This window comes from Mobula birostris, chromosome 1, assembly GCF_030028105.1.
Source record: "Mobula birostris isolate sMobBir1 chromosome 1, sMobBir1.hap1, whole genome shotgun sequence".
Taxonomy (NCBI): Eukaryota; Metazoa; Chordata; class Chondrichthyes; order Myliobatiformes; family Myliobatidae; genus Mobula; species Mobula birostris.
The window spans coordinates 209,764,615-209,789,543 of NC_092370.1; the positions used below are offsets into that span (position 1 = coordinate 209,764,615).

General features: G+C 43.1%; 1 protein-coding gene across 1 annotated transcript in view; it reads right to left on the minus strand.

Annotated features, from left to right (window-relative positions):
• Positions 1–11,723: 11,723 nt before the first annotated feature.
• slc25a29l (solute carrier family 25 member 29-like) overlaps positions 11,724–24,929 on the minus strand; it is a 43,300-nt gene continuing 30,094 nt past the window's right edge. The window contains exon 4 of the mRNA XM_072270503.1: positions 11,724–14,971. Coding sequence (XP_072126604.1) covers positions 14,228–14,971 — 744 coding nt within the window. The 3' untranslated portion in view covers positions 11,724–14,227. The remainder of the gene's footprint in view (positions 14,972–24,929) is intronic.

The following is a 24,929-nucleotide window of genomic DNA, read 5'->3' on the forward strand; positions in this document are numbered from 1 at the left end:
AGCTGTCACGGTGGAATTCAAACTGGTCATCAAATCTTACTGCAGACCTCCCAGTTGCTGGTTAGTAATGTAATTTCAAAGTTCAAGGTAAATGTATTATCAAAGTATATACATATCACTATATACAACCCTGATACTCATTTTATTGCAGGCATACTCAATGAGCCTGAACTTCCAGTCAGTGTGCGAGAGGCAACAATCTGCAAATACAAAAAAAAAAATACAATGAACAAGAACATGAGATGGAGTCCTTCAAAGTCAGCCCATAGGTTGTGGGAGTATTTCACTGATGGGGCAAGTGAAGTTACCCTCTTCGGTTCAAGAGCCTGATGGTTGAGGGGTAATAATTTCTTGAATCTGGTGGTGTGAACCCTGAGGCTCCTTTACCAACTTCCTGATGACAACAGCGAGAAGAGGGCATGTCCTGGGTGGTGGGGGTCCCTGATGCTGGAAACTGCTTTCCTGTGACTGCTTCATGTAGATGTGCTCGATGGTGGGGAGTGTTTTACCTGTGGTGGTCTAGGCCGTATCCACTACTTTCTGTAGGGTTTTCTGTTCAAGGGCATTGATGTTTCCATATCAGGCTGTGATGTAGCTGGTCAATATTCTCTACTACACATATATAGAAGTTTGTCAAAAGTTTTGGATGTCAAGCGGAATCTTGGCAAATTCCTGAGGAAGTAAGACGTGCTGCTGTGCTTTGTAATTGCACTTGCATGCTAGGCCCAAGACAGGTTCTCTAAAATGGTAACAGTGAATTTATAGTTGCTGACCCATCTCTGATCCTTTGAGGCTCATAGACCAATGCTTTCCTCTTCCTGAAGTTAATAATCAGCCCCTTGGTCTTCCTGACAGTGAATAAGAGGTGGTTATGGCACCATTCAGTCAGGTTTCAATATCCCTCCTGTATGCTGATGTGTCACCACCTTTTTTTTTCAGCCTTCGACATTTTCTAGAAATCTGAAGTAAGAATGCTGATAATACTTAGCAGCTTGGTCTGCGTCACAATATGCCAAAGCGGTTTGAGGTTGATGTCATTTAGTTAGAGCCGGGAAAAGTTGGAAACAAATTTAAATAGCAGAGCAAGGGAAGAGGCAGCAAGAACAAAAACAAAAGCTCTCCCTGTAATTTGGACTCATGTCACAGAAAGAATCCCCTTCAACTTTAGATTGACACTTCTTGCATGTTGCATTCAAAATGTTCTAAATTTTTAATGTAATCACTTAATATTTTATGATTTTACCTTGTGGATTGTGTTTTGCTAGAAGTTTCATATGGAAACATGTGCCACTTAAGCCACTAGGTTTGTGATTCTTCTGCAAATGCAGCAAGTCTTACTGAAATTCCTAAACACTGGTGGGAAATCTGATCTTGCTTCGGGTTTGAAGCCAATGATGAAACATTGTTTCTGAACCTCGGAGACATTCAGAAGCATCAAAAAAAAATTGTCAGAGCTTTTAATACTTACTCACTAGATCTTGCCTTTTGTTAAAAGATCTTCTGCATAATTTCATGGACAAAGTTTATTCTTGCCTTCCCTTGTTGACTGATTAGCACAGTTAATGTTCCGGTCTGAACCCTAGTCTTGCCATTTGGTTCCAAGAAATCCTCAACTGGGTAGGTCTTGAAATGGGTAAGTTCAGAACACAGATGTCTGTTGACAGTGGACGCCACTTAATGGCTGGCCCATTTTTAGTAGTAATTTTCGTAAGACTTCTCCAAGAGCTTGTATTTAAAAATAATTTTCATGGAACATAGATAAATCATACTTCTGAAAACAATTATTTCCTTTTCTGTTTGTATCTTTGTTCTGTGTGAAATATTCTTTGACTTTGTGAACTTCTGATGTTTGCATGCATAGAATTGACTCAAATTTGTAATTAGTGTAGTTGGCCTATTTATAGTGCCTATAAAAAGTATTCATCTCCCCTGCACCGTAAGTTTACATGATTTATCATTTTACAACATTGAATCACAGTGAATTTAATTTGACTATTTTTGACACTGATCAACAGAAAAAGACTCCTATCAAAGTGAAAACAAATCTACACAGTGATCTAAATTAATTACAAATGTAAGACACAAAATTTAGTATGATACACCAAATCATCACTGGTGCAGCCAATTGGTTTTGGAAGTCACATAATTAAATGGAGTTGTTTTTGGAGGCCTGTGTGCAGTCAAGGTGTTTCAATTTTTGTAAAAGAATACACCTGTATCTGGAAGGTCCAACTGCTGGTGGGTCAGTATCCTGGCTAAAAACTACACCACAAAGACACAAGAACACTCCAAGCAACTCCGCAAGAAGGTTATTGAAAAGCACAAGTCAGGGGATGGATACAAGAAAATGTCCAAGTCTCCCTTGGAATACAGTTAAGCCAATCATCAAGAAACGGAAAGAATGTGGCACAGCTGTAAATGTGCCTAGAGCAGGCTGTCCTCAAAAACTGAGTGAGTGCAAGAAGGGGAATAGTGAGGAAGGCCACTAAGAGACCTATGACAACCGTGGAGGAGTTAAAAGCTTCAGTGGCTGAGATGGGAGAGACTGCTGATAACAACTGTTGCTCAGGTGCTTCACCAGTCGCAGCTTTAAGGAGAGTGGCAAAGAGAAAGCCACGGTTGAGAAATTGCAGCCAAAGTGTGCCAGAAGGTATTTGGGAGACTGAACCCAGCTGGAAGAAGCTTCTATGGTCTGATAAAACCAAAATTGAGCTTTTTGGCCATCAGACTAAAGACTATGTTCAGCATAAGCTAAAACCCACACATCATCAAAAACACACCATCCCTACTGTGAAGCATGCTGGGGCTGCATCATGCTGTGGGGATGCTTCACTGCAGCAGGCCCTGGATAGCTTATGAAGGTAGAGGGTAAAATGAATGCAGCAAAGTACAGGGAAATCTGACGCAGTCTGCAAGAGAACTGTGACTTGGAAGATTTGTCTTCCAGCAAGACAATGATCCTAAGCATAAAGCCAAAGCTACACAGATGGCTTAAAAGCAACAAATTTAATGTCCTGGTGTGGCCAAGTCAGAGTCCAGTTCTCAATCCAATTGAGAATTTGCGGCTGGGCTTGAAGAGGGCTGTTCACTCACGAATCCCCATGCAATCTGACAGCTTGAGCAGTTTTGCAAAGAATGGGGAAAATTGTTGCCACGGTGCAACTAAATACTGACTTGAAGAGGTGAATACTTAGGCAATTATTTGGTGTTTTATATACGTAATTAATTTAGATCACTTTGACAGAAGTCTTTTTTTGTTGATCAGTGACAAAGGCCAAATTAAAACCAGTTCCAAGAAAAGAAGTAAGCTGTTTGATGTTTTATGAGAGAATGAAGCGAAGTAGGGAAGTGTGCAATCTGATTTGCTATAGTTTGTGGAATATTGACCATTATAAATATGGAGGGAAATTTGTTAACAATCCTGCAAAGGAAATAGCTGTTAAATGATGCTCATGAATGAAAATCGGAAGAAAGGCATACACTAAAGGCAGTAGAGAAGTAATCTTTATTTAGTTATTTATTGAGTTAGAGTACAGAATAGGCTATTCTGGCCCTTTGAGCCATGCTGCCCAGCAATCCCCCACTTTAATCCTAGCCTAATCATGGTACAATTTACAATGACCAATTAACCTCCCAACTGGTACATCTTTGGACCGTGGGAGGAAACCGGAGCACCTGAAGGAACCCCACATGTTCACGGAGAGAAAGTACAATCTCCTTGCAGGTAGCAGTGGGAATTGAACCTGGGTCACCTCTACTGTAAAAATAAGTCCAAGGATGCACTATCCATTATTTAACTACATATTAACATTATTTGATAGGCATCCTAAATGTAAATGCATATAACACCAAAAGATAAGGATTGAATGAGGAGAATGCTTTTGATAAAATGGCATCCAGGAGAACCCTCAAGGTGGCAGCAAACAGTAGAAAGAATGACAGTAAATGGTTATTAACATAGCAGCCAAGTCATCAGTGGCATCTAGTCCTATCAAAAAGAGACAGCATTCTCAAGCTAACATAGTGATGGATACATAGTTCATTTAATAGATTCTATTTAATTTTTGTTATTTAAGTACCAACTTTTCATGTGGTAGCTTTTATGAAATCATCACTGAATTGTTCAGTCTTGATTACAACGGTATGGTAAAATTGGCAAGTAACAAATGATAAAAGATTAGCAGAATTTTGGAATATGCATCTTAGATTTTTTGCTAATGTGTCCATTTTACTGGGATCAAGAGAATAGAAGATGCCGCAAAAATAGAACAAACTTTTACAATATACTAGCTACATTTACACATTGGATGTAAATAAATGATTGGCAGTGCTTGTACAATAGATAATGACTGACTATAGTGTGTAATGTGCTAGACTGAATCAGTCAAATTATTAATATAGATTAATACCATTCATAATTTCAGAGCATCTATGCTTTACAACCAATGAATATATGATGTGTTGCATTTTAGGAAATAATGCAGCTTACAAAATTTCACAAAAGCTGTGATGATTTCCAGTGACTTCAGTTAAAGGTTGAAAAGTTTCCTGATGAGATATTGCAGCAAAAGAAAATGCTGTTGGTGCAATAAAACAGCTAATTAATCTTGTTCTGCATTGGGATTGGCTCTTTGATTAGATGGTGATGATGCTGGTAAGTTGAAGTTGAATTTTGATATGGATCTTTTATTAATTTAACTGCTTCAATAGTTACATTTTAATATCAGAAAATGTAATTCTTGTAATTCTTGCTCTCTGCAGACATCCTCAAAGCAGAAGAAATATCCTAAAGAATAAATGACAGAAAAGCCACAAGAACCCCTGAGGACCCTTGTTCCTCGCCCACGCACAAGCAGCATCAACTCTCCCCCAGTTCATTCCAACATAAAGCTACTCCTTTGTCAAGTTTGTCAACAAGGGACTTGCTTGCTCCAGAAATAGTTGCCAATGTTGTATAGATCATCTCTATTATGGAAGGGGAGGTGGGGTGTGAGAGATTGGTAGGGGTTCTATTCCTAGAAAATGGTCCAAATGCAAAGCTGCTGCAGCTCAGACTAAGTTAGGTACAGGCACCTTGCCATTTGTAGCTTGCCTGTTGATTCCAGGCATCACTCCTATCTACTGTCTTGCTTCTAAAAGAAAGTTGTTATTTAAGACAATTAGTTATTAGGTATAAAAGTGCCATTTAATATGTGGTGTTGGCTCTAGCCAGCGGCCGTGTTTTTCGATGGTTTCTAAAGTAAGCATACTACTATGAGCTATCATAGAAACATAGAAAACCTACAGCACAATACAGACCCTTTGGGCCCACATTGCTGTGCCAAACATGTACGTACTTTAGAAATTACTGTTACCTATAGCCCTCTTTTTCGTAAGCTCCATGTACCAAACAGTGTTTCTAAGGAAAGCATAGAAAAATCCTCAAAAGCCTCTAGAGAAATGTAACTTAAAGAAACTTGGCTTGTGATCACTTACAGCCTTTCCAAAGACACTGCCATTTAACTTTGTCATTTGAATAGTAGCACAGTAACCATGTCAAGCGCCACCTCCAATTTGTGATAGAATGTTAATCCTAAACACAATTCACCAGACACTTCAGCCTGTAAAATTGTAGTGCAAGCAACTCAGCCTTACCAGGACTGTAAGATTTTTTTTGGTTGGTTCCTTAAAATGTACCTGCGTAGCATAGAGTATTTGCCTTCCTTCTCATTATCCTGTACCTGGAGTGATTTGTTAATACTGTACATAACCTCCAACAAACGTTTGGTTATTCAGCTTTATTGTGCTGTGAGGTTCAATGCGCAACTTGGAACACAACAGTACAGCCTCTTCAGCCTATAATTTTGTGTAACACTTCAACCTACAACAAAATCAATCTAACTCTTTCCCCATAGCTCTCCATTTTTCTTTCATTCATGTGTTTATTGAAGTCTCTTGAATATCCCCACTTCCACCCCAGCTGTGTATTTCAAACACATACTTATCAATAAGAAACCTACCTCTGCTGTCCCCCTCCCTATGCTTTCTTCCAATCATGTTAAAATTGTACAGTCCTTTGCTCCAAAACAAAAGCCCTAGCTCATCCAACCTTTCCTCATAAGATATGCTGTCCAATCCTGGGTTTCAGCCTGAAATGTCTGCTGTACTCTTTTCCTTACGTTGCCCGGCCTGCCAAGTTCCTCCAGCATTGCGTGTGCGTTGCTTGGATTTCCAACGTCTGCAGATTTTCTTGGTTGCTCTCTAGTCCAGGCAGCATTCTGGTAAAGCTCTGCACATATGTCTTTTTTTAATAAATATAAAAGTGGTTATAAAGAACCTTTGGCTGTATCATGGCATCCTGTGGTTTATCAAATTCTGAGTGTATCAAATGCAAATATTAATTAATTCTATTCAGTTCCCCTCTCCCCTACACCTTCCAGAAGTCAATAGGAATCCTTATTCATTGTAGTTGTTAGTTTTGCTATAATGTATGTTTCCGTAATGCAATTGATGGATTAAGGAACATTATTTGCATTATACAGCCCCTATTGGTCTCAGTGCAATTGCAGTGCTTTGAAGATAACTGCAGTCTCTTCTGGTACAGTGTGATTTTCTATAATAGGCTACAAAACTATTGGTTCCTTAATTGACAGAGGAAATCTTCCATTGTCTGCAATGAAAAAAAATCAGTGCAGACACCTGAAACAGATATGGACTGCCTTCATACAATGCTATCAACAGTTATGTCTTCAATCTTCATTGTAACATTCAAGATTCTTCATAGTTCCCAACTTGAAGTAGTGAAATTATTTAATTTAAACTCTCAGCTGTTTCTCACATCTCTAAGCAGGTGGCCAAGTGGCTAAGGCATTGGACTAGCTACCTGAAGGTCGTGAGTTCGAGCCCCAGCTGAGGGAACGTGTTGTGTCCTTGAGCCAAGGCACTTAATCACACATTGCTCTGCAACAACACTGGTGCCAAGCTGTGTGGGTCCTAATGCCTTTCCATTGGACAACATAGGTGTCGTGGAGAGGAGACTTGCAGCATTGGCAACTGCTGGTCTTCCATACAACCTTGCCCAGACCTGTTCCCTGGAGAGTGAAGACTTTCCAGGCGCAGATCCATGGTCTCGCAAGACTAACGGATGCCTTTACTTTAAGCCTAAATGCTTGAAAGTGTGTAAGAACAGTTCTGAATTGTCTTTGTTTATTGCTTTTTGATCACAAATGCACACAACTGATTCTGTTTAAATAGTGTAGCTTTTAATGGCCATCAGAGATGTATGTGTGACTACCAGGAATAGTCTGGTTTGACAACTGGGAATGGTCCGGTGACAGCAGACAGCCAGGAAAGACTGGCACCAGGGGTGTTGAGATTAACAGTCCAGGCACCAGCTCAGAAGAGCACCCACCACTTGAAGCTCCTAGTTTACACGGAGAAACATACCTCGGAGTCCGAGCGGGAGGGAGAATGATAGAACCAAGCGGACGGATACAGTTAATTACAGGGAATGACTATGACCAAGAGCTAGGATAAGAGGCTCTGAGTGTCCAATGTGTTGGTGTGGGAGAGCGTTTTCCAGCATTAAAGGTTTACGAGTCCACCTAGCGAAGTTGAAGATCTATTCCATCCCAGTGGATGAAGATGAAATTACTTCAAGCACAGATGATGTGGTCTTTTCAACCACTGATGCACAAGCCACAGCGATTTGCTCTGGAGAGAGTCGTCATACTCCAGGTCAGACGAGATAACCCAGGTCAGGTTTCAGACCACAGTACCCAGGTAGATCCTTCACATGATGGAGGTGGTGAGGAGGTGGAGGTAAGAAGAGGAAGGTCAAGTGGCCAGTAATGGCAGATGAGAAGGCTTGGCGTGTGTTTGATGAGGATATCAGTATGATGTTGGAGAACACTCTCATGGGAACATGAAAGAGAAAGTTATAAGTGATGGGCAATATGATTTACGATGTTGGGAAGTACCTGTTTGGTTTGGTTGAGTTGAAGAAAGCAAAGCCTACACAGACAGCTGCCAGAAGGAGATTAGTAGGTTGAGGAGAGAGCTTAGATTGTTGAGACAGAGGTGGAAGGTAGCACGTGAGGGTGACAAGCCAGGGCTTGCTGATCTCAGAAAGCATTTTCAATTAAAGTTAGCAGAGTCGCAAGGTAGAGAAAGGAGGGAGAAGGCAAGTAAGTCGTTCTTTGAGAACCCCTCACCCATTCACAAAGAAATTGTTTGAACAGAGAAAGAGCAGACAGCTTAACATCTTTCAACAAGAACTTGAGGATCACCTGGCAAGCACTTACTCTAACAAACAGTGGGAGGCTCCTTTGTTTGATATTTCAGGGCTTGTGAAGCCTACTGAGCCAGAAGTGAAGGTCGATCTGGCAGAAGTCAAACGGTTCATCAGAAAGGCAAGGTCAGGTGCAGTGCCAGGACCTAATGGAGTGCCGTATATAAGGTGTTCAAGAAGTGTGAAGAGCTGAGGAAATACTTGTGGAGATTGTTAAAGGTGGTGTGGAGACAAGGTGTTGTTCCTTTGTCATGGAGTGAGGCTGAAGGAGTATACATCCCAAAGGAACTCCACATTGTATCAGTTCCAACCAATTTCACTGCTGAATGTAGAGGGGAAGATTGTTGGCATTCTAGCAGAAAGAATATCTTCATTTGTGATAGAGAATGGATTGGTAAATACATCTGTACAGAAGGCAGGAATACCAGGTTTCCCAGGATGCCTTGAACATACTAGTATGATAGGGCATACCATCCAGGAGTCGAAAAGGTTGAGAAGAAGACTGGCTGTAGTTTGGCTTGATCTTGCAAATGCATATGGTTCTGTTCCCCATGCCCTGATTGAGTTTGTGATGGATTCCTACTAAGGTGAGGAACTTTGTTATGCAGTACTACAACGATTTCCAGATGAGGTTTTCCACTCAGCAATTTACAACTAGGTGGCAGAGCTTGGACATTGGAATCCCAATGGGATGTGCGATTTCACCCATCCTTTTTGTGTTGGTCATGGAGGTCATTGTGAGGGCTGCAGAATCAGTGGGACCAGGTGTCGCACTTGATGGTGGAGGGGAGTTATCACCAATACGAGTGTTCATGGACAATCTCACCCTTTTGGGTCCTAGCATGGAGGCAGTGGAAAGTGTACTATCTCGAGCTTAATGGATTGGGGAAGAATGAAGTTCAAGACCAAGAAGTCAAGGAGCCTTGTTCTTAGGAGAGGAAAGCTGGTTGACTTTCATTTCACCCTTTGTGGAGAGGAGATTCCCATCCATTCAGGGCCAACCAGTTAAGACCCTTGAGCAATGGTACAGAGGACCTGACAGGCACCAAGAAGGTTCAAGAGACAGGAGAATAGATCAGCAGAGGTCTGATATCTGTCAACAAGTGTGGCTTGCCTGGCAAGTTGAAGCTGTGGTGCTTGCAGTACGGACTGATGCCACGGATAATGTGGCCACTAACTGTCTAGGAAGTGGCAATGACCCATGTTGAGGCAATGGAATGGAAGATGATCAAGTATGTGAAGAAGTGGCTTGGAGTACTGAGCAGCCTCACCAGTGTTGCAATCCACAGAAGCCGGACAAAGCTTACCATCCCAGTGCAATCCCTTGTTGAAGAGGTCAAGGTAGCCAAGGTAAGATCATTCTTGATGCTCCGAGACTCAAAAGACCCTGTCATCAAGAACACCCAGCCGGATGTGAGATCAGGCAGGAAGTGGTCAGCCCATGTAGCAGTTGATGAAGCTGAGTCTAAGTTGAAGCACAAGGAGACGGTTGGGGCTACCCAGCTAGGCCGCCAGGGACTTGGATGGACAACCCACAAGTGGTGGTCATCTTCTACAGGTAAGGAGCGCCGTGGGCTTGTAACGCAAGAAATACTTGAGGTAGAAGAGAAGAGGTTAGCTAAAACAGCTGGCCTAGCCAAACAAGGGGCTTGGACCTGGTGGGAAAGTGTTGAACAACAACCTCTATCTTGGAATGTTCTGTGGCAGATGGAACCGCTCTGCATTTCTTTTCTATGCAGAGCAGCGTACGACCTGCTCCCAACACCTGCCAACCGCAGCAACTGGTATGAAGATACAACAGACCGGTGTGCTGCTTGTGGCGAGAAGGGAACACTTCAACATCTTTTGAGTGCATGCAGAGTCACTTTCCAGCGGCATGTACACTTGGAGACATAACAACGTTCTCAAAGTTGTAACAGAAGCGGTTGAGCAAAGAGTACTGCAGCACAACGTATCTCTGCCCCATGCTGCATAGAACATTGCATATCATTTGTGAAGGAAGGCTCCAAGTCAAGGGTGTACAGCACAAGTCCACGATCAAGCATACTTTCTTCAGCCAATGATTGGTGTGTCAAGGCCCACCTGGCTGGGAAAGGCAGTTTCCTGGAGCAAATAGCTTTCACCATATTGCGTCCAGCTATAATCATATGGTCTGACACCAGTACAGAAGTGGTTATTGGTGAACTCAGTCCCCTGGGAAGACAACATCGATGAAGCCCATGAGCTCAAGATAACCAAGTATGCAGAATTAAGATCAGAGTGCAGAGACAGGGTGGAAGGTCTCATGCTATCCAAAGTAGGTTGCCGTGGCTTTATTGCGTTCACTTTCCAGAAGTGGCTGCATGACCTGGGCCTCACTAGAAGAGGGATCAAGTCAACCATCAGGGTTGTAGCTGAGGCAGCAAAGACAGGATCATCATGGGTGTGGATCAAGTAAATTCAGAGGGGCAATTAGTCGGACAGTGTATCTATCTTTTGCAAATCCTTCAGTAGTTACATAGACACTTGAAGAGTAGACTACCTGTTGGATGGAAGTGACCAACAGCTCTGATAGAGGGAGATGCCAAGTTTTTAAACTCACCAGTGGGAGGTGGTGCTTTAGCACTGCTAGCCCACCACCTCAAGGGAGTCTTGATCATAAGCAGGCTGAAACTCCTAAAGACAAGTGGCAGGTCAACTGATGGTCCCACTGGTGATACACTTGGACTAAGATGTTAACTGTTTTCAATTCTATTGTAATTTACTTAAGCCTAATAGATTTAGACCCCTCAAAGCAAATTACTTCCCTGTGAATCTGAAAGTTATTCTCCTGCACACATCCACAAAGTCCTCTTAGATTCTTTTGCTGCTTGCTCACATCAAAGGTAATTTCAAGCATCCAATTACCCAACCTGCATATTTGGGATACAAGAGGAAACTGGAGCACCCTGCAGAAATAAATGCCAAGGGAGAACATACAAACAGCAGATAAACTGAAGGAAGTATTTATTCCAGGATCATACAGTAGTCCCTATCTGCTGTAATAGCACTTATCTATTTAGTTGACTATGTTTGCACAGAACAGTGTAACTTTAAATTTATTACTTTAAATAATGAAGATTTTAAAACCACAGTTCTATTTGAACATTTGTGGATCTACATAGATAGTATAGAAACAGGCCACTTTGCCTAACCATCCTGGACTGGAAATTTATACTTTACATGATCTTCCCTCATCCAAGAGCCAGTTAGATGATTTTAATGTTTTTGCAGCAAAGCAATATTTACTCAATTTAAGATTTTTAATCTTTGAAGAAAGATTAATTTAACATTAAAATTAACATTATGCTCATTCAATATGCCAAATGAATTAAAATATTTCACAAAAAGGAAAAAACTCATTTAAATGAGGACTTGAGAGATAAAAGAAAAACATTTCAAAGCACATACTGACAAGAATTTTAAGTGAATACAGATTTTATTTTCTTTTCTTCCAGTCTTCACAGGGTACTTTACATAGTAAGGTACATACTGAAAAAAAGTCAGGTTCAAACGAGCAATAAACAGCACAAATTCATTGTCTAAAAACTAAACCTGTACTGTATTGTTAATCAAGCATGCATTTTCAATTCAGAAATGGAAATTGCTCAATATATAGACATCAAGGATTCCAGAGTCAAACAGTTCAAAATGCAATTTGCTTGATAGTTAAAGTTGATCATAGTGCTAGGAACAATTTTTCTTCTCTCAGCATTGTGAAATAAAGTGTTCTGTGCCCAGTGAAAAAGAAACCTAGAGGTGGTTCAAAATGCTGAAAATCTCAACATGTTAGACCAGTATGTATTGCACTTGTCTCAAATTACAATGGAGATTAAATCCTGTAATTCTACCCATTCTCATTTAATGGTACTTAAAATTGTCCACACTCTAAACAGATTCACTATATACTTTCCAGATGATGCACAAAAATGGGCAGGTGGGAATTCATGCATTAGAAATGACCTATCAAAACAGTTTGGTTCTTTTTCTTAAAACAAAATCTGAAAGATTTGGTAAGTGACACCAGGAGTGCTTTAAAATTCCATCTTGAACAGTAAAACTTTAAACTGCTGTACACTTATTCTTTTAATAGTTATTTTTAAGTGTATAACTCAGACCTACCACTAGCAGCTGTACATAATTAAACAGTGCTGTCTTTCTGCATTTACTGAAAGGCAAATTCTGAATATCTATGAGAGTGTGAAGGTGAGAAGTGATAGGTTCAAGTTGGGTGTTTTTTCACTCAAGTCGTGGATGCCTGGAATGCGTTGCCTGGATGGCGATACCAGGCTTTTAAGAGATGTTTGGATAGACACATGGATGCGAGGAAGCTGGAGGGATAGGGACAGGGACATGGTATAGGTAGGCAGGATTAGTGTTTGGTTGTTTCCAACTTGCTTTTTAGCTGGTTCAGCATAACACTGTGGCCTCTTCCCATGCTGTACTGTTCTATAGTCTGAGCACAAGGAAAAGCAATAGGGCTGCTAACTACTCTAGCTTCATAAATCTTAAACCTCTGTCAATGTGACTAATATGACCTGAGCATTTTAGCAATCCACCATTGTCAAGCTTCTCAATATGCCAGCCACCAGAGAGGCAAAGGCATCTTGTATTCTGAAGCATTGAAGTATCCATGTGCTCAAATTACTGTAAAATTGAAAACTTCCTTTAGTAGGAAAATGATTGACATGGATCCAGATGACATAAACTACCTGTTAGCTAATACTCGCAGCAACACCTGTAGGACTACTGGATCAGTTACTATACAGCAACAATTCCATTTCAACACCAAGTAATGACAAAGCTAAAAATGTAATGGTTATAGTGTGGTTGATCAGAATTAACTTGAACAAGGCATCACAGTACATTAAAATAACATGACGTGATTCCTGAAGACCTAGCTATAACATGACTGGCTCCAAGTAAAGTGTATACTAGCTCACATGTCAGTAGGGAATAAAAACTAAAACAACACGACAAATGAAACTGAAGTGATGGAGAAAAACAGGAGACCAAACTTTGTGTCACAGCCAAATTTGTAGAAATAGGCTTGATAATAAAACAATGGCTTAAGATCCTATCAGATCTCTGCAATATAAAAATGCAGATGTTCACAAGGTTGTAACAATGTACTACAAAAAGAATAGATACGGGTGCAACAGAAGGTCTCTGCCCATTTAAGTGTTACTGTAACATTCAAAGTATGGCGTAATCTGTCGATTTAAATGCTGATTGTTGCAAAACTACAAATAAACTTTGTAACTAAATCCTAAATGTTTAGTCACTGTCTCTATGTGTGATTGTAATAAACCCATACAAGAGAAAGCAACTTGCATTTACAGCTTTCATAACCTCAGGATGTCGGAAAGTGCTTTACAATCAATGAAGTGCTTTTGAAGCAGTCAGTTTCCCCACAAATATCAAATGTGATCATCAGTCTTAGTGAAGTTGACTGAAGAAAAAATAGGAATACTAATAAGCCAAACTATCACCAATAAAATTCCCCTATTATGCTGTATATGGTCAAAGGATGACATTATAAATTATATTAGACAAGCTTTCACATTATTTACCGTTACTGCCAGAAACCAATAGGCATTGGATCAGCCATGTTAATTAACTTTGTATATATACACACTACAAATATAGTGGGGAATGGGGGAATGGGGGAATGGAAGCAGGAGGGAGGAAAATAAATCATATTTTCTTACATATTTTATTAAAATATTATATATACACATTTGATATAAGGCATGAAGCTGTAGTCTCACAAAACATAGCTAGTAGAATCCTGTTAAAAGTAAAACCCAAATTAATTCTTACATATTTACACCCAAATACTTTTTATACAATTTCACTAGACTTATAAAAATAGATCAAGTAAAATTCAGTTATCACAGCAGTTACTCTGTAGAAAGTAACACGGAGACGACACTGGCTTTAGAGACTTGAAGGCTGTTGGATTGCTGAGGCAGCCTCCTGCTCCTTGCAACTCTCATCGGCCCTTGAGTACATGAGAAAGAGTGTAACAGTGGCAAAAGTAGCAGCATTGACAGGGAACGCCCTCAGAAGTGTAGAGGTAAGCCCTCGGGTGAACACATGCCAGCCTTCCTTTTTGTAGCTCTGATAGATACAGTCCATGATGCCATTGTACTGGTTTTTACCCCCAACTCCGTCAGCCTGCAGTCGGGATTTAATCACATCAATGGGATAGGTGGAGATCCAAGATACAATCCCAGACATACCACCAGAAAACAGGAGTTTAGGAATTACAAAGTTATCATCAGGTTCACAGTTTAAGGCCCTGGTTAGACAATCATATGTAAGAAAATAGAAACCAAAGCCAGGTATTTCTCTAATAATGGTAGACACCATTCCCTTGTTGATTCCTCGAATTCCTTGTTTTCTATAAATTCTAATCAAACAGTCCAGTGAATTCTTATAGACTTTACTTTTAGCTTGATATTCACCCATGCCTTGAAGCTGCATCCTTGTTTTTGCCAATTCCATGGGACAACAGATGATACACTGGATCCCTCCAGCTGCAGCCCCTGCAAGGAACTGATTAAGTGGCGTATCCTTACCCAAGTGACGCATTGCATTTCCTTGAACGCCAAATACAATAGCATTGATGAATGTCAAACCCATCATTGGTGAACCAATACCTTTGTAAAATCCAAAAACCTGAAGCAAAAAAAATGTTAAATGTTACAATTTTAAACAATGAAACATAAGTAAAGCAATATACCTAGAAACAAATTCCGTCTTTTGTACCCTTGTCAGTAATAGCCTTCAAAATTAGTTATACTTTCTTAAAAAAAGGTTTGCATAAGCTAATTTCATGCAAACTTCGGTACATTCTAGTAAACTATCACCAATCATGCTCAATGTAGTGCTGTTTATTACTCCCGTGAATTTGATGGGTCACATGTTTCAGGATTTAGGTGCAACAACATCAATCTAACCAATTAAGAGAGCTGCTTTGTTTTGGATGGAATCATATGGACTTTTCTGTCATCTACTATTGAGTATTACATCCATCAATGGCAGTAAATGTGAATGCTTAAGAAAGTGCTCGTCATTCCCCTTGTCAATCACAGGTGGCAGGCAGTCTTAAATTAAAGCAACACACATCAAAGTTGCTGGTGAACGCAGCAGGCCAGGCAACATCTGTAGGAAGAGGTGCAGTCGACGTTTCAGGCCGAGACCCTTCGTCAGGACTAACTAAAGGAAGAGTGAGTAAGGGATTTGAAAGTTGGAGGGGGAGGGGGAGATCCAAAATGATAGGAGAAGACAGGAGGGGGAGGGATGGAGCCAAGAGCTGGACAGGTGATTGGCAAAGGGATACGAGAGGATCATGGGACAGGAGGTCCAGGAAGAAAGACGGGGGGGGGGGGGGGGGGAAAGAGACCCAGAGGATGGGCAAGAGGTATATTCAGAGGGACAGAGGGAGAAAAAGGAGAGTGAGAGAAAGAATGTGTGTATAAAAATAAATAACGGATGGGGTATGAGGGGGAGGTGGGGCATTAGCAGAAGTTAGAGAAGTCAATGATCATGCCATCAGGTTGGAGGCTACCCAGATGGAATATAAGGTGTTGTTCCTCCAACCTGAGTGTGGCTTCATCTTTACAGTAGAGGAGGCCGTGGATAGACACGTCAGAATGGGAATGGGATGTGGAATTAAAATGTGTGGCCACTGGGAGATCCTGCTTTCTCTGGCAGACAGAACGTAGGTGTTCAACAAAGCAGTCTTCCAGTCTGCGTCGGGTCTCGCCAATATATAAAAGGCCACATCGAGAGCACCGGACGCAGTATATCACCCTAGCCGACTCACAGGTGAAGTGTTGCCTCACCTGGAAGGACTGTCTGGGGCCCTGAATGGTGGTAAGGGAGGAAGTGTAAAGGCATGTGTAGCACTTGTTCCGCTTACAAGGATAAGTGCCAGGAGGGAGATCAGTGGGGAGGGATGGGGGGGACGAATGGACAAGGGAGTCGCGTAGGGAGCGATCCCTGTGGAAAGCAGAGAGAGTGGGGGAGGGAAAGATGTGCTTAGTGGTGGGATCCCGTTGGAGGTGGCGGAAGTTACGGAGAATAATATGTTGGACCCGGAGGCTGGTGGGGTGGTAGGTGAGGACCAGGGGAACCCTATTCCTAGTGGGGTGGCGGGAGGATGGAGTGAGAGAAGATGTACGTGAAATGGGGGAGATGCGTTTGAGAGCAGAGTTGATAGTGGAGGAAGGGAAGCCTCTTTCTTTAAAAAAGGACATCTCCCTCGTCCTAGAATGAAAAGCCTCATCCTGAGAGCAGATGCGGCGGAGACGGAGGAATTGCGAGAAGGGGATGGCATTTTTGCATGAAACACAGTGAGAAGAGGAATAGTCCAGATAGCTGTGAGAGTCAGTAGGCTTATAGTAGACATCAGTGGATAAGCTGTCTCCAGAGACAGAGACAGAAGGATCTAGGAAGGGGAAGAAGGTGTCGGAAATGGACCAGGTAAACTTGAGGGCAGGGTGAAAGTTGGAGGCAAAGTTAATAAAGTCAACGAGCTCAGCACGCGTGCAGGAAGCAGCGCCAATGCAGTCGTCGATGTAGCGAAGGAAAAGTGGGGGACAGATACCAGAATAGGTACGGAACATAGATTGTTCCACAAAGCCAACAAAAAGGCAGGCACAGCTAGGACCCATACAGGTGCCCATAGCTACACCTTTAGTTTGGAGGAAGTGGGAGGAGCCAAAGGAGAAATTATTAAGAGTAAGGACTAATTCCACTAGACGGAGCAGAGTGGTGGAAAAGGGGAACTGGTTAGGTGTGGAATCCAAAAAGAATCGGAGAACTTTGAGACCTTCCTGATGGGGGATGGAAGTATATAGGGACTGGACATCCATGGTGAAAATAAAGCGGTGGGGGCCAGGGAACTTAAAATCATCGAAAAGTTTAAGAGCGTGAGGAGTGTCACGAACATAGGTCGGAAGGGATTGAACAAGGGGGGATAAAACCGTGTCGAGGTATGCAGAAACGAGTTCGGTGGAGCAGGAGCAAGCTGAGACAATAGGTCTGCCAGGACAGGCAGGTTTGTGGATCTTGGGTAGGAGTTAGAAACAGGAAGTGCGAGGTGTGGGAACTATAAGGTTGGTAGCAGTGGATGGGAGATCCCCTAAGCGGATAAAGTCGGTGATGGTGTGGGAGACAATGGCCTGGTGCTCCTTAGTGGGGTCACGATCGAGGGGTAAATAGGAGGAGGTATCCGCAAGTTGTCGCTATGCCTCGGCAAGGTAGAGGTCAGTACGCCAGACTACAACAGCACTCCCCTTATCGGCAAGTTTAATAATAAGGTTGGGATTAGTGCGGAGGGAGTGGAGAGCAGAGCGTTTGGAAGGAGTGAGGTTGGAATGGGGACAAGGTGCGGTGAAGTCGAGACGGTTGATGTCCCGTCGGCAGTTAGCGATAAAGAGATCCAGAGCAGGCAGAAGACCAGAGCGGGGTGTCCATGAAGAGGAGGAGGGTTGAAGATGGGAGAAGGGGTCATCGGTGGGGGTAGAAGAGTCCTTGCCGAAGGAGTAGGCTCGGAGACAGAGACGGCGGAAGAAGAGTTCCGCATTGTGGCGAACACGGAACTCGCTGAGGTGTGGGCGAAGGGGGATGAAGGTGAGGCCCTCACTGAGGACAGAGCGTTCTGCCTCCGACAGTTGAAGGTCAGAGGGGATGGTAAAGACCCAGCACAGATGAGAGCTGGGATCGGGGGGGGGGGGGGGGAGGAGGCTGGGAGTGTCAGTGGAGAGGGGAGGGTTGGGGTGAGAGGAAGGTGGAGCTTCTGAGGACCCAGGAGCTGATGGTGGGATCTGAGGGAGATGGAGTTGCAGAGTATTGGTGGGGGAAGGGGAGACGGGAGTCACAACAGCAGCACATAAAGACCCGGCCTGGAGTTCAAGGCTGGCGTCGCAGTTGGTGGTTGCGCAATCGCTGTGAAGGTGTCCATGGTCGTTGCTGGAGTCCGGGTTTTGAATATGCCCTGAGGTGTTGGAGCCGCCGAGATCAGTGGCAGGGGCCGCAATCTGAAGTTCATGCCTGCTAGCGTCGGGGCCGGCAGGCTCTGGAGTCCGTAGATGTAGGATCTTGCAATCTTTGCCTAACATGACAAAGTCAAAAAAACGGCGATTGCAGGCGTGAATCCGACGGAGGATGAAATAACGGGTAGGACCATTACAGACGGCGAAGGAAGTGTCCCGAAGGTGTGGAAGGGTCTGAGATAGGGACACCAAATACCTCCTCATGGCGGAGAGAGTCGCCTTCAGAGCTTGAGGGGAGAAGCGGCGAGAGGCAGAGTCAAGAAAATGTGAGTACCTGGGATCCTCAGAAGGTCCAAATTGAGAGGCTCGGAAACGAATCCTAAAGACAACTGGAGTAAGTTGGCGATGGAGGCATGTTCCAAGAAAGGATATATGGCTGTGATGGCGAGTCTGAGTCAAAATGTGGTCGAAAAGTTGAAGAGCCGAAGAAATTACAGATGGGGAGCAGTGAGAGATGGTTTCACTTAACTCCCGTCAAAGAGAGGATCTAAACTTCTTCGGTGTAGGCATCACCAGAAGAGGCTTCGCAGTAGTGAATTTTAAAAAGGCAAACAACAGGAATTCTGCAGATGCTGGAAATTCAAGCAACACACATCAAAGTTGCTGGTGAACGCAGCAGGCCAGGCAGCATCTCTAGGAAGAGGTACGGTCGACGTTTCAGGCCGAGACCCTTCGTCAGGACTAACTGAAGGAAGAGTTAGTAAAAGATTTGAAAGTGGGAGGGGGAGATCCAAAATGATAGGAGAAGACAGGAGGGGGAGGGATGGAGCCAAGAGCTGGACAGGTGATTGGCAAAGGGGATATGAGAGGATCATGGGACAGGAGGCCCAGGGAGAAAGACAAAGGGGGGGGGGGAACCCAGAGGATGGGCAAGGGGTATAGTCAGAGGGACAGAGGGAGAAAAAGGAGAGTGAGAGAAAGAATGTGTGTATAAAAATAAATAACGGATGGGGTACGAGGGGGAGGTGGGGCATTAGCAGAAGTTAGAGAAGTCGACGTTCATGCCATCAGGTTGGAGGCTACCCAGACGGAAGATAAGGTGTTGTTCCTCCAACCTGAGTGTGGCTTCATCTTTACAGTAGAGGAGGCCGTGGATAGACATGTCAGAATGGGAATGGGATGTGGAATTAAAATGTGTGACCACTGGGAGATCCTGCTTTCTCTGGCGGACAGAGCGTAGGTGTTCAGCAAAGCAGTCTCCCAGTCTGCGTCGGGTCTCACCAATATATAGAAGGCTACATCGGGAGCACCGGACGCAGTATATCACCCCAGCCGACTCACAGGTGAAGTGTCGCCTCACCTGGAAGGACTGTCTGGGGCCCTGAATGATTTTATTCCCCCTTTCAACACAAGCACATTTTTGTCTGTCCAGAAGTAAAAGTAATTATTTCTCACTATATATCAATATCAATTCCAAGATCTGTAGAAGAAAAGCACACATTTGACATCGTGAATATCACAACCATCTGATTATCTATAACAGAAGCAGTAATGTTGAGATACTAAACAGCAAAATAACTTGCATGGAAGCGAGTCTGCCAGATGTAACTTAAGCAAATCCAAAAAACTGGTGCTATATTCCTGGACTTTTCAATATTTAAATTGCCCTACACACACATCTTTGGTCTAGTGCCTAATTATATCATACATCAATGTTAAGGTCTGAAACACTCAAATAAGCAGTTCTTAAAGATTCTTGAGTATCACCAAAGTCACTTACAAATTTCTACAGCTGTACCGTGAAGAGCACTCTAACCGCTTATTCCTGCAGACAACAAGACTACTGGACTCCATGCCACACCCAGGTCTCATCATGTATGAAGCACCAGTAGTGTTACAGTTTTCTTTACAACTTGTGTTGTGAATGTACTTTACCATTTGTTAACTTATTTGTAGTAATATTACTTTATGTTACATGTGTGAGATATATGAATGTGTTGTGCACCTTGGTCCAGAAGAACATTGTTTTGGTAGTGTGCAGTTGAATGACAATAAACCGAACTTCATCTTGAGTATGCAAACATTACATGTTACTTTCTGCTGTGATTTTGCCCGTCTCCAACCAGTGGTATAAAAGGGTGAGCCTGGTCTCATACCAGCACATCAGTGTTCAAGTCTATTGGATGTTACTACACAACACACTCTTTGTAGAAAAGCTTCGGCAGAAAATGAAAATGTTTGACCATGAGTCCAACAAGTAGTGATTGACACCAAACATCATGCAGGCCCTGCGGGAGGAGGACACAACAAATTCTTTGGAATGGTTCTCTATCCCCACCCCAAGTTTCCTTAGAATTTCCTGATTGTTTTCCAAAACCAGAAAACTCATTCATTTAGCCCTCCCAGTAAGATCCATCTTGAAAGGCTGGAATCTCATTCATAAAGCATGCAGCCCTCGAAACAGCTCCATTGAGGAAGAAACCATCGGCCACCTTCACGTCAAGTGTATTTGACAATGCAGGCTGGAGAAGGATGCAAATGTCCTGACAAAATTCATGCTGAGCTGCTGATAACTGAGTACTCTTTGGTCTATGGGCAGTTCCCAGGGGTGCACAATAAGACAATCATGAAATCCTGCTGAAAAGTCATCTCATCTGCTCACAACTACCTCACCATCTATAAATAGAAGCAATAACAGTGAGATACTAACCAGCAAAATAACTTACAAGTGGACCTGCCAGATGCAACTTAACCAAATCCCAAAACTGGTGCCTAAATTACCAGAATTTTCAATATTTAAATTGCTATGTACCCATGACAGGACACAGACATCTCACTGGTCAAGTGCCTATTTACATCATACATCAGTGTGTGAAGCACTCAAATTAGCAGTCTTTAAAGATTGAGGATTTCTCCAAAGAGTTTTTAAAAACATTTCTGTACTCATCTTAGCTTCATAAAAGGTACACAACTGATGGCCAGCACCTGCAGAATATCTGTCCCTCACACAATTACCTCCCTCAAATAGGGAAAGTAAAAGGCAGGAGTTTATACTGAACTTCCTTACAGCGCCCCCGGCACTTGCAATTCACAAACTGTATGCTAATTAGATCCAAAACACAGATTGAGCTGACCTATTTCAGAGTCTTATTTTTATGAATATGATCCAGCTCTTTTAAAAATTAACCAAAAAGCTTATCAAGAGGGATATGGAGCCACTGGTTAATCAACCTTATCCACAATTTGGATAAGAGTGTACAAAGCATGATTAGTAAGACTGAATATGACACTAAAATACCTGGCATCACAGACAGTGAGGAAAATTACCAAAAATTTCAAGGGGAGGGGTCTTGATCAGCCAGACAAGTGGGCTGAGGAATGGCTAACAGAGTTTAATTCAGTGACTGCAAAGTGTGCATTTTACAAAATTAAACCAGAATAAGGCTTTCCCAGCACTGGGGAGTGTTGTATTCAGAGGGACCAAAAAGTACAAGTACATCGTTCCTTCAAAGTGTTATCACAGATGAACAGGATGGTGAGAAGGCATTAGCTTTTGGAAAATCATTATCTCCATGTAAGATGCACTTTTGTCTGCCCAAAAGCAGGATAAACGGTGTAAAGGCAGTAAGGTAGAAGGGCTGAAATGTGTGTACCTCAATGCAAGAAGCATCAGGTTCAAAGGTGATGAACTGAGAGCTTGGACACATACATGGAATTATGATGTAGTGGCCATTACGATGTAGTGGCCATTACAGAGACTTGGCTGGCACCAGGGCAGGAATGGATTCTCAATATTCCTGGATTTCACTGCTTTAAAAGGGATAGAGAGGGCGGAAAAAGGGGAGGAGGGGTGGCATTACTGGTCAGAGATACTATTACAGCTACAGAAAGGGTGGGTAATGTAGCAGGATCCTCTTTTGAGTCAATATGGGTGGAAGTCAGGAACAGGAAGGGAGCAGTTACTCTACTAGGGGTATTCTATAGGCCTCCTGGTAGCAGCAGAGATACAGAGGAGCAGATTGGGAGGCAGATTTTGGAAAGGTACAAAAGTAACAGGGTTGTTATCATGGGTGACTTTAACTTCCCTAATATTGATTGGCACCTGATTAGTTCCAAGGGTTTAGATGGGGCAGAGTTTGTTAAGTGTGTCCAGGACAGATTCCTGTCACAGTATGTGGACAGGCCGACCAGGGGGAATGCCATACTAGATCTAGTACTAGGTAATGAACCGGGTCAGGTCACAAGTCTCTCAGTGGGTGAGCATCTGGGGGACAGTGAGCACCGCTCCCTGGCCTTTACCATTATCATGGAAAAGGATAGAATCAGAGGACAGGAAAATTTTTAATTGGGGAAAGGCAAATTATGAGGCTAAGGCTAGAACTTGCGGGTGTGAATTGGGATGATGTTTTTGCAGGGAAATGTACTATGGACATGTGGTCGATGTTTAGTGATCTCTTGCGGGATGTTAGGCATAAATTTGTCCCGGTGAGGAAGATAAAGAATGGTAGGGTGAAGGAACCATGGGTGACAAGTGAGGTGGAAAATCTAGTCAGGTGGAAGAAGGCAGCATACATGAGGTTTAGGAAGCAACGATCAGATGGGTCTATTGAGGAATATAGGGAAGCAAGAAAGGAGCTTAAGGGGCTGAGAAGAGCAAGAAGGGGGCATGAGAAGGCCTTGGCGAGTAGGGTAAAGGAAAACCCCAAGGCATTCTTCAATTATGTGAAGAAAAAAAAAAGGATGACAGGAATGAAGGTAGGACCGATTAAAGATAAAGGTGGGAAGATGTGCCTGGAGGCTGTGGAAGTCAGCGAGGTCCGCAATGAATACTTCTCTTTGGTATTCACCAATGAGAGGGAACTTGATGGTGAGGACAATATGAGTGAGGTTGATGTTCTGGAGCATGTTGATATTAAGGGACAGGAGGTGTTGGAGTTGTTAAAATACGTTAGGACAGCTAAGTCCCCAGGGCCTGACGGAATATTCCCCAGGCTGCTCCACGAGGCGAGAGAAGAGATTGCTGAGCCTCTGGCTAGGATCTTTATGTCCTCGTTGTCCACGGGGAATAGTACCGGAGGATTGGAGGGAGGCCAATGTTGTCCCCGTTCAAAAAAGGTAGTAGGGATAGTCCGGGTAATTATAGACCAGTGAGCCTTACGTCTGCGGTGGGAAGGCTGTTGGAAAAGATTCTTAGAGATAGGATCTATAGGCATTTAGAGAATCATGGTCTGATCAGGGACAGTCAGCATGGCTTTGTGAAGGGCAGATCATGTCTAACAAGCCTGATAGAGTTCTTTGAGGAGGTGACCAGGCATATAGATGAGGGTAGTGTAGTGGATGTGATCTATATGGATTTTAGTAAGGCACTTGACAAGATTCCACACAGTAGGCTTATTCAGAAAGTCAGAAGGCATGGGATCCAGGGAAGTTTGGCCAGGTGGATTCAGAATTGGCTTGCCTGCAGAAGGCAGAGGGTGGTGGTGGAGGGAGTACATTCAGATTGGAGGATTGTGACTAGTGGTGTCCCACAAGGATCTGTTCTGGGACCTCTACTTTTCATGATTTTTATTAACGACCTGGATGTGGGGGTAGGAAGGTGGGTTGGCAAGTTTGCAGATGACACAAAGGTTGGTGGTGTTGTAGATAGTGTAGAGGATTGTCAAAGATTGCAGAGAGACATTGATAGGATGCAGAAGTGGGCTGAGAAGTGGCAGATGGAGTTCAGCCCGGAGAAGTGCAAGGTGGTACACTTTGGAAGGACAAACTCCAAGGCAGAGTACAAAGTAAATGGCAGGATACTTGGTAGTGTGGAGGAGCAGAGGGATCTCGGGGTACATGTCCACAGATCCCTGAAAGTTGCCTCACAGGTGGATAGGGTAGTTAAGAAAGCTTATGGGGTGTTAGCTTTCACAAGTCAAGGGATAGAGTTTAAGAGTCGCGAGGTAATGATGCAGCTCTATAAAACTCTGGTTAGGCCACACTTGGAGTACTGTGTCCAGTTCTGGTCACCTCACTATAGGAAGGATGTGGAAGCATTGGAAAGGATACAGAGGAGATTTACCAGGATGCTGCCTGGTTTAGAGAGTATGGATTATGATCAGAGATTAAGGGAGCTAGGGCTTTACTCTTTGGAGAGGAGGATGAGAGGAGACATAATAGAGGTGTCATGATAATAAGAGGAATAGACAGAGTGGATAGCCAGCGCCTCTTCCCCAGGGCACCACTGCTCAATACAAGAGGACATGGCTTTAAGGTAAGGGGTGGGAAGTTCAAGGGGGATATTAGAAGAAGGTTTTTTTTACTCAGAGTGGTTGGTGCACGGAATGCACTGCCTGAGTCAGTGGTGGAGGCAGATACACTAGTGAAGTTTAAGAGACTACTAGACAGGTATATGGAGGAATTTAAGGTGGGGGCTTATATGGGAGGCAGGGTTTGAGGGTCGGCACAACATTATGGGTCGAAGGGCCTGTACTGTGCTGTACTATTCCATGTTCTAAAACTTTTTGATCTTCCAAACATGATGCCTGTATGTGAATGCTGCTAGCTGGCACATTCCAGGCTGCAGGAGTATGTACTATGGAATGTACTGAAGCTTGGTACAACCACAGTAATCTTAAGAGCCCTGTGTGACCACT